The sequence below is a fragment of the Corvus brachyrhynchos genome, unplaced genomic scaffold (genome assembly GCF_000691975.1).
Source record: "Corvus brachyrhynchos isolate BGI_N302 unplaced genomic scaffold, ASM69197v1 scaffold80, whole genome shotgun sequence".
Classification (NCBI taxonomy): domain Eukaryota; kingdom Metazoa; phylum Chordata; class Aves; order Passeriformes; family Corvidae; genus Corvus; species Corvus brachyrhynchos.
Window position 1 is genome coordinate 14,721,539 of NW_008236769.1, and position 8,804 is coordinate 14,730,342.

General features: G+C 49.2%; 1 protein-coding gene across 3 annotated transcripts in view; it reads left to right on the forward strand.

Annotated features, from left to right (window-relative positions):
* THNSL2 (threonine synthase like 2) overlaps positions 1-8,091 on the forward strand; it is an 8,562-nt gene extending 471 nt beyond the window's left edge. The window contains exons 2-9 of one of the 3 annotated variants that reach the window (XM_017727788.1): positions 238-462; positions 1,130-1,324; positions 1,574-1,726; positions 2,523-2,753; positions 3,602-3,750; positions 6,404-6,529; positions 7,448-7,587; positions 7,672-8,091. In XM_017727788.1, the coding sequence (XP_017583277.1) occupies positions 240-462; positions 1,130-1,324; positions 1,574-1,726; positions 2,523-2,753; positions 3,602-3,750; positions 6,404-6,529; positions 7,448-7,587; positions 7,672-7,924 (1,470 nt within the window). In that variant the 5' untranslated portion in view covers positions 238-239 and the 3' untranslated portion in view covers positions 7,925-8,091. Of the gene's footprint in view, positions 1-6; positions 463-1,129; positions 1,325-1,573; positions 1,727-2,522; positions 2,754-3,601; positions 3,751-6,403; positions 6,530-7,447; positions 7,588-7,671 lie in introns of those variants that run through there. The other 2 variants (XM_017727787.1, XM_017727789.1) reach the window with 2 other exon arrangements.
* The last annotated feature ends 713 nt before the right edge of the window (positions 8,092-8,804 follow it).

The following is an 8,804-nucleotide window of genomic DNA, read 5'->3' on the forward strand; positions in this document are numbered from 1 at the left end:
GGGAAAGAGGGACAAGGAGGCTTGAAACTTGGCACAAATCCCAGGCAGCGTTTCCACCTCTTGCAAAATGCTGTTTGCGCTCCACTGAGCCCGGCTGCTCCGGCTCCCTGTGGGACGAGGTGGTTTGTTCACTGGGGAGTTCTGTCTGTCCATGGGGGAAGTTTTGGAGATGAGGGCCTGTTCTTGGTGTGGGGATGCTCTGGGTTCCTGGCAGTGACTGTGGTGCCTCCCCAGCAGCCATGGAATACGTCAGCACACGGGGAGGCGCGAGGGCCGTGAACTTTGAGGGAGCCCTTTTGTCTGGCTACGCGCCCGATGGGGGCCTCTTCATGCCCCAGTGCATCCCCTCGCTGGACAGAGACACCCTGGGAAGCTGGAGCAGCCTCTCCTACCCTGGGCTGGTCAAGGAGCTGTGCTCCCTCTTCATCCCGGCCGAGCTGGTCCCGCGGAACGCACTCCATGGTGAGCTGAGTGGGGAGCTGCTCGCAGGGATGTGCACGAGGGTTTGGGGGGTTTGGATGCATCTGCCTGCCTTCCCTCCATCCTCTTCGCAGCCCTCAGAGAAGGGAGCGTGCTGCACCATTGCCTGCTCCTTTCTGCGCCCTGTTCTCCCCTGTCACCTTGCTGGCACTAGTGGAAAAGGTGTCCCCTGTGAATAAATGGGGGTTCTGCTGACTGCAACAAGCTGATGTTGTGGCCCTGCTCGCTGCTGGGGCTCCCTCTAGGGCTTTCTGCTGCTTCATGCTTGCCTTGAGATCTGTTTTTTAATGTTTTTAACACTTACGAGCTATCACTTCCACCAGAGGGCAGCTGCACCCTCTGTCTCAACGGCACATTGAGCTAAAACTCGGCTTTCCTGTATTTTATGTTTTAATACAGTATTCTGATTGTGTGGCATGTCACCTGGGATTACTTAGCACAGAGTTATCAAACACCATTAAGCTCAGCTGGTTCACTCCTAATAGCTACGAATAACTTGTTGGATATCTGTCACTGCACCAGCAACTGAGAGTCTTTGGTTGTGCAGAAAGGTACCCAGGAGCACAAAGAGCACAGATGCATGAAGCCATGGGTGAGAAAAACACTCCTCTACCCAATCTAACAGGCCATTTAACCATTTTCCCTTTAGAGTTGATCAACAGGGCCTTCAGCAGATTCAGACACAAGGATATCGTGCATCTGTCCAGGCTGAAAGATGGGCTGAATGTTTTGGAGCTCTGGCATGGTGTTACTTATGCATTTAAGGACCTGTCCTTGTCCTGCACAGGGCATTTTTTACAGTACTTCTTGGAGAAAAAGCAGAAGCATGTCAATATTCTGGTGGGTGAGTATGACTCCTTGGGGCTAAGGTTCCTCGACAGGCCTTCACCTTGAGAGCCATCATCCCACAGCCCTCCCCAAAGATGCCCAAGGGTGGTATTGCCTCATAATCTCCAGGCAATGCCGAGGTGGCTGCTCTGGCCAAAAACATCTCATGGAGCATCTCTGTATCTTTTTCTTAAAGTGCAACGATGCAGGTTTGAGTGACGCAGCGATTTTTTGCTTTTCTTGGTGCTTCCTCACTTCGAAACAGGGACTTCAGGGGACACAGGGAGCTCGGCCATCGAGAGTGTAAGAGGGCAGAAGAACGTGGACATCTTTGTTCTGCTGCCCAAGGGGCTCTGCACCCAGATACAGGAACTTCAGATGACCACCGTCGTTGAGGACAACGTCCACGTCTTTGCTGGTTGGCACTGCTGTTTGGACTGTCCTCTTTATGGCCTCGTTGTGTCAAAACCTTGACCCTAAAAGTCTGAGGGGGCTACTCAGTAGGATTTGCAGCTTTAGCAGCTGCAGCCAGCCAGGTCATTGCCATCACCACGCCCAAACATCTGTTAGCCAGATGTCTGGGCATGGTGATGGCAATGACCTGGCTGGCTGCAGGATGTTCATCCCCCGTTTGACAACCAAGAAGTTTAAGGCTTCCTTTTCTCCTGGCCACAGATCAGAGCTGCCTCCATGCAGGTGGTTGGTATTTGGCTGCACTAAATTCAGCACAATTTTTTGTTGCTAAAAGAGTTTAGTCACCCCTTCCCTCTGTCCTCTCACCTTCATGGGTGATCCACCTCCTACCACCATGTTGTGGAGAGAGATGAGATAAAATTGAGCTGCAGGCATGCCATCCCCATGGATTGGCATCACCACAGGGTGCTTGAGCTGCTTGAGCTCCCATGGACTCCTCTGCTCAGCCAGGTCTCACCTTGGCATCTCACAAGGGCATACACCGTTTGCCTTCCTGTCAAGTATATATTTGGTGGAAGCAAGAGCCCAGAGTGCCATGTCTGCAGAAACCGCCTGACATCCACGGGGTGCCACTCAGCACCCCCTGGTTTGTACAGCCCCCAAGGCAGACAGGCAGCTCAGGACACTCCTGGCCACAGCAAATCCCAGGGCTTGAGACCAAGCCTATTTCTGAGCATAAATACCTTGTGCCTGATGCACTGCTGCTGGCAGATCTAATCTTTCCTTTCTCCTTTTGGCAGCTCATGGGAACAGCGATGAAATCGATGAGCCGATCAAGGAACTGTTTGCTGATGTCAATTTTGCCGGAAAATACAACCTGATGAGCTTGAATTCCATCAATTGGTCCAGGATTATGGTGCAGATTGCTCACTACTTCTATGCTTACTTTCAGTGTGCCCCATCCCTGGATACCACCCCGCTGCCAGTGGTGGAAATTGTTGTGCCAACAGGAGGAGGAGGAAATATCACAGGTAAAGGGAAAAAAAAGATGGGTTAGATAAGAGAGAGAGAATGCTGTGATCTGTGGACCAAAAGCACTTTGCAGATACTGGCTATTGCTATTTATTAAAACACCCACTCTCTGGTAGGATTTCTTCAGAACCACTTATATTTTATTACTCATGTCTGGTTATTACTCAATTTAGGTGTCACTGATGATTTGCAAGGTGCAGAAAAACCCAAACCACCCTTTGATGATGACTGTTACTATCTTGAGGATGGGCACGTTAGGAGAGGACAGAATGTGTTTGATGCAGAAAAAGAGGGGAAATACTGTGGCTCTGATTTCTTAAGTGAGACATTAACAGAGGTGTGGAGTCCTGCCTGGTCCTACTCTGGTTTGTGTGGTAGTGCATGGTCAGGAGAACCACTCTTAATTGCATAATCTGGCCTTCTAAATGAGAGTCTTGATTGCCTCAGTCCCAAAATAGGTGTAGAACTGTTTTATGAAAGCAATAAAGGATTTTATATATTCACTGCTCTTCCAGGCTGCCCATCAGAGAGGCAAAAGCCCAAAATCTTCATCTCTCCTGCTTGCCTGGCAGCTGTCTGAGCTGTTGGTCCCCTGCCAATCCATCCACAAAAGTGGAGATGAGCAAGGGTCTGTCTTCAATGGCAGGTGGAGCATTCCATCCCTGGATTTTATAATCCCTGCTCTACCAAACCACTGACCTCAGATATCTCAGAGTCCACTAGGGAATATAATTTGTGTCTGCTTCTGAACTGGATGCTCAATCAATTTGTACAATGACTTCTTTGCTAAATCTCCTTTGAGTGTTTCTTCATCAAGCACATGCGTATTTTCACTCTTTTTCTCTAGCTGGCTGTATTGCCCAGAAGATGGGTCTCCCAATTCGACTTGTTGCTGTGGTGAACAGCAATGACATCATTCATAGGACTGTTCAACATGGAGATTTCTCACTGGCAGAGAGCGTGAAGGCTACGTTAGCACCAGCCATGGATATCCAGGTGTGTAGTGAACTGGCCAAAATGCAAAAATAGCAAATATTGTATTTTTTAAATCTTTTACTCTGTTCCACCTGCTGCCACTCGATGATGCATTAGGAGGTGTGATTCGTATTGACCACTTATGCTACAGACTGCTGAGCTGAGATAGACCAAACACCTTCCCCCTCACTTTTCAGGGCTTGACTTTCTGATCTTCATTGTTGAGTGCTGGGTTTCCAGGGATTTGTTCTGTGCAAGCTTAGCAAGAGAAGGACATTTTCACAACATGTGACAATTAGAGAACTAGAAATGCCATCATGTCTCAAGGGTTTTGTTGATGCTTCTGAAAGGCTCCACCAAGAGTGAGAGAAGAGACCAGGAAGAAGGTAGAGAAGTCCAGAAGAAATGCCTCATTTGTGGCTGTCTGCAGCTTGGTCAGAGCAAAACAAGCCTCAGCAGGCAGGGGAAGGCCTCAGAAAGAAAAGTCATGGAGGTACAGAAACCAAACACCTGGAAGCTAATACCTCTTGTTTCACTCCCACCCTGTGATCCCCAAGGATTGGATCTGCTTCCAAGCAAGTGATCAAAGTGGGAAACCCTTGGTGTTGTATCTCTGTGGCCTTAAGCTACCTGGATTTTCCAAAAGCTGTTCAAACACACTGGGGGGACCTGGGAGCCTGGAGGGACTGCCATGCTTTGCAGTCATAAGTCCGTATGCCCCCATCACCACGCTGTACTCTGCAGCTTGGCCTTCCTCCCAAGCCAGGAACTTGTGGGGCTCCTCAGAGCTCCAGGGATAACGGGGCTCCTCTCTCAGCCCATCTCCCTTCAGCAACACTGGTCAGCAGGTGCCAGACTTTGGGATCATGGGGGCAGGCAGTCAGGTGAGCAGATTCCCTGAGGTTCCTGAGGAGCTGGATGAGTGCATCCCTCTGCACATCCCTCTCCATGGCAGCATGGGACATCTCTGTTCAGCTCACATCTGAAGCAGCCATGCCAATATTTCCATAGCTAAATAGACCATTTGCTCTGGAGGGGAATTCAGGAGGTCTCTGTTTGGGACCTGTTTAAAGCAGGATAAGCCTTGAGGTCAGACAGGATTGCTCAGGGCTTTTTCCATTTGGGTGTTGGAAACCTTCAAGGATGAAGAATGCACAGTCTCTTTAGGTTGCTGCTTCTGCAGACTAAGGTAAAGCAGAGAAAACTTTCCTGTTAGATGCTGCCTGAAGAGTTGAAGGTGAAGCAGAAAGTCTGGTGTGGATGAGCTTCGTGAGGGCAATTCCAGAACAATCACAGCTGATGCTGTGTCTTTGCAGCGCCTAAAGCAAAGCAGGGGCTGCTCTCTGTCCCTAAGGTTAGGAAGCATGACACAGCTCATGCCCACATGGCCAGACTTTGTCCCCACCATGACCTGTCCTCCAAACTGGGCCCCAGTGTTCTCCTGGAGAGCTCTGGTGGCATGGGACAGAAGTAAAAGCCTTACTTAGATGGTAAGGCCAGTACTTGCACCAGGGTCCTGGCCCAGTTTGACTTTCTGGTGTCAACACAGTGATCTGTAATGGTAGCCATAAGGCTGGTGGGAATGAAGGATGAAGGGGAAATGTGGGAAGGATGTAGGAGTAGCAGAAAGAAGGACAGGAGAAGGGGTGTCAGGAGCACAGTGTTGGAGGCCCCCCCAGGAGCAGGTCATGGAAGTCCAGGCATACTGACCTGTATCTTCTCAGGACAGCCTAAACTAGGGGACAGCCTAGAGCAAAGAGCAGGCTACACCCAGACTAGACTGAAGATTAGAGGCTGGAGGCTCTGGGAGACGATGGTGGAAAGATGAAGAACAGAACTGGGGCCATAAGACACCCAGATAAGGACACAAAAGGCTGAGTAAGTCCTGATGACTCGACAAGGTAGGACAGGATGGACTGACAAAAGGTCACAGCTGCTAAAAGTTATGAAGAGTTCATCCAAACCCAGCATCCAGGAGGTGAGATGAGGACTCTGTAAGTTGGTGCCCCTTGTCCTGTCTGTCCCTACAAGGTATCTCAGCCAAACCACCTGGATGAATGCTACTTGGTGCTTGTAAACATGCAGGAATGAGATGGGGCAAAGAAAAATTGGTTTGGGACCTTCCTGTATGGTCTTGCACAGAGTTCTGCTGCAGTGTTGCAATGCTGATTGCTACACAGCCATATAGGCCAGTCAGGCCCTATATGTGCCCTATAAGTCCATGAAGATTAGCAGCCAGCCCTGCAGCGAGCTGGCTGTCTCATTAAGTCACACAGGAGCTGCATGACTCACAGCAGCATCTGCAACACTGAGTAAACAGCTGGACATTTCTGGTTCTCCAAAACACAGTGTGTTATTAGCCTGGGCTCCTCACGGCGATGGTACAGATGTGGTCATGCTGTTGATTCATCAGTCATCCCTTCATTTTCTGTTTTAATCTGATGGTCACTGTCAGACTGCTCTGACAGGTCAGCAGTTCAAAAGACATTGTGTTCCCAAAGACTTGTCTTGGGATGTAGATGAGCATAGGAAGACAAAAAGCCCACCCTGGCTTCCACCAAGAAAAACACAGTGGTGGGACCTCAGCCCTAACGAGGCATCAGAGAATCCACAGGGATGCTCTCCCCCTGGAACAGGTGCTTGAATTTCCTCACCTGTTGCCTTGTTATCCCAGGAGCCTTACAATGTGGAGAGGATCCTCTGGCTGCTCTCGGGCTCTGACAGCTGCCAGATAAAAACGCTGATGGAGCAATTCAACATCTCAAAAAGGCTGAAGCTGCCAGAGGATTTGCACAGAAAGGTCAGTTCCTCACACACACAACACTGTACATGCACATGTGTAAGGAGAATTGCTGTTACCAGGTGTTTTCAACTCATTTTCAGAATAAAAAGTCATAGGGGAGAGTATCCAACCAAAAATTTAAGTGTGAGACCAGAAGTTTTATATCAATTTGTGTACATGGACATGTTAAAAACCCCTTTATATATTATTTTTGAAGCAGGCTCTTTTTTCTTCACAAAACTAACTTAAAAATTGCCTGCAGTTATTTAGACAGCATATGAAATTACCCCATCCTTGGCCATGCACCAAAGCATCGTGCAGTGGATGCTGGCACAAAGTGGGTGTTTGGGAGTGGGTCTGCTGAATTTGGTGCAATTCAGCCTCACCGTTACAGCAAAGGGGAGCACAAACACAAAGCAGAGAGAGAGATACAAGAGAAAACCAAATATTTGATTTGTGAGAGGGCCAGATGCAAAGTCCTACCTTTTCCTATCCAATTTCCCATGTGCTGTTCCTCACAGAGCAGCCTTTGCCCAGTGCCCACTCCTGTTTGTGCTGCAGAAAGATAAATACTAAAAAATGGTATTACTAAAAGCAAGAGGAGCTATTACAGTGAGGTGGATTTTACAAGTCCTCAGAAGCTCCCTCAGAGCATGGAAATGGCAGCACAAAGCTGAGGAGCTGACTCCTGGCTCCTGTTCACCCACACTCACAGCGCCTGTGAATGGAAACCCCTTGCCCACACTCCATCCCTGTGGTTTTTTCCAGCAGTGCCTCATCTCTCAGCTGCAGCAGCAACCCATTTTCCTTCAGTCCCTGGGAAAACCCATCCTCCAGCCTCCCTATTTCCACCTGCTTTGGTGTGTGCCTGGCACAAACCCTGCTGGGAACGTGTTTTGTGGTGATGCCCAGTGCAAACCTCCCTGTTTCCCACAGCTCTCCGAGACCCTGGGATCATGCTCGGCCTCTGATGAGGACATTGTGGGAGCCATGAGACGCTGCTGGGAGGAGAACCAGTACCTGCTGTGCCCCCACTCTGCTGTGGCTGCTCACTACCACTACTCACAGCCACACAGGTAGGGAGAGCCCTTGTTCCTGCAGCCTCTCCAGCTCAGGGCTGGCTCACACCCTAAGTTTTCTTGCTTTTCTTTCCTTTCCAGCATCCCCCGGTGTTGCTTGGCTCCAGCCTCTCCAGCCAAATTTCAGGATGCTGTGCTCCGAGCCAACCTGGTTCCCCAGATCCCCCCTGAAATCACTGCCCTAACAGCAATGGAGACCAGATCCAATCCCCTGGAGCGGGGATGGGACTGGGCACAGGTGCTCCGGGGCCGGATTGAAGCCGTGGCGCAGCAGTGGGAGGCACAGGCGGGTCAGTTTGCACCCCAGAGCAGGGTGGGAACACCGGCCAGGTAGTCACACCTGTATGTGTATGAGCCTCCCAGGGCTCATTCTCCACTCCCAGGAAAGCCCTGTGTTGTGGTGGGAGTCTCCATGCAATGATTTATTAGCAAGAATACACATCCCTGTTGAATTACATGGACTATCTCATAACATTTTCAATAAAGAGCACTGCAGTTGTATCCCCTTTTTCCTAATAAGTCACAAAACCTGATTTAAACTCTGAGTAAACCTGGGTCATCCACCATTACTGGCTGTTACAGAAAACCTCCTTAGCACTACCCACAGCTGCCTGCTTCTTGAGCATTATCTAGTGATTCTGGCTCTGTGCTGGGATGTTCAGCCCAGAAAATCCCAATAGCACCCAAGATGCTCAGTAGGAAATGCAAGCAGGAGTGGAGTGGATCTGCTTTAGCCATCCCTGTGATTTAAGCAATTTCAGGGATCATTCCCAGGTATTGAAACTTGCTCTGTGATAGTGTTAAATAGCAGATGTTTTCCCTGGACATGCTTATCTTAGAGATACTTTCCAGTACTGTATCTTACAGCTTTTGGTCCTAGTCCTGCTGCAGACTCTTCCCAGGCAACTTCCACTGTAACAAGTAGGAAATGGGAAATTCCCCTTATCTTCTGCCTGAAACTTCAGGTCTTTCAATACCACATTCTCATCATATACATATAAATATATAAATACCTTGTGTGGGAGCTGCCTCCACAAGTCATGCATCTGGCAGGAATCTCTTGCACATAAAAAAGGGGGAAGAAAAATGGGAATAATTATACCGGGGGGAAAAATCCCCCTTTGCCATCAAAAAAGAAATTCCCCCTTTGCCATCAAAGGAAGTCCTGTAATGGGAGGATTAATCTGAAGGTTTAGTGGCATTTAACAGGGTAA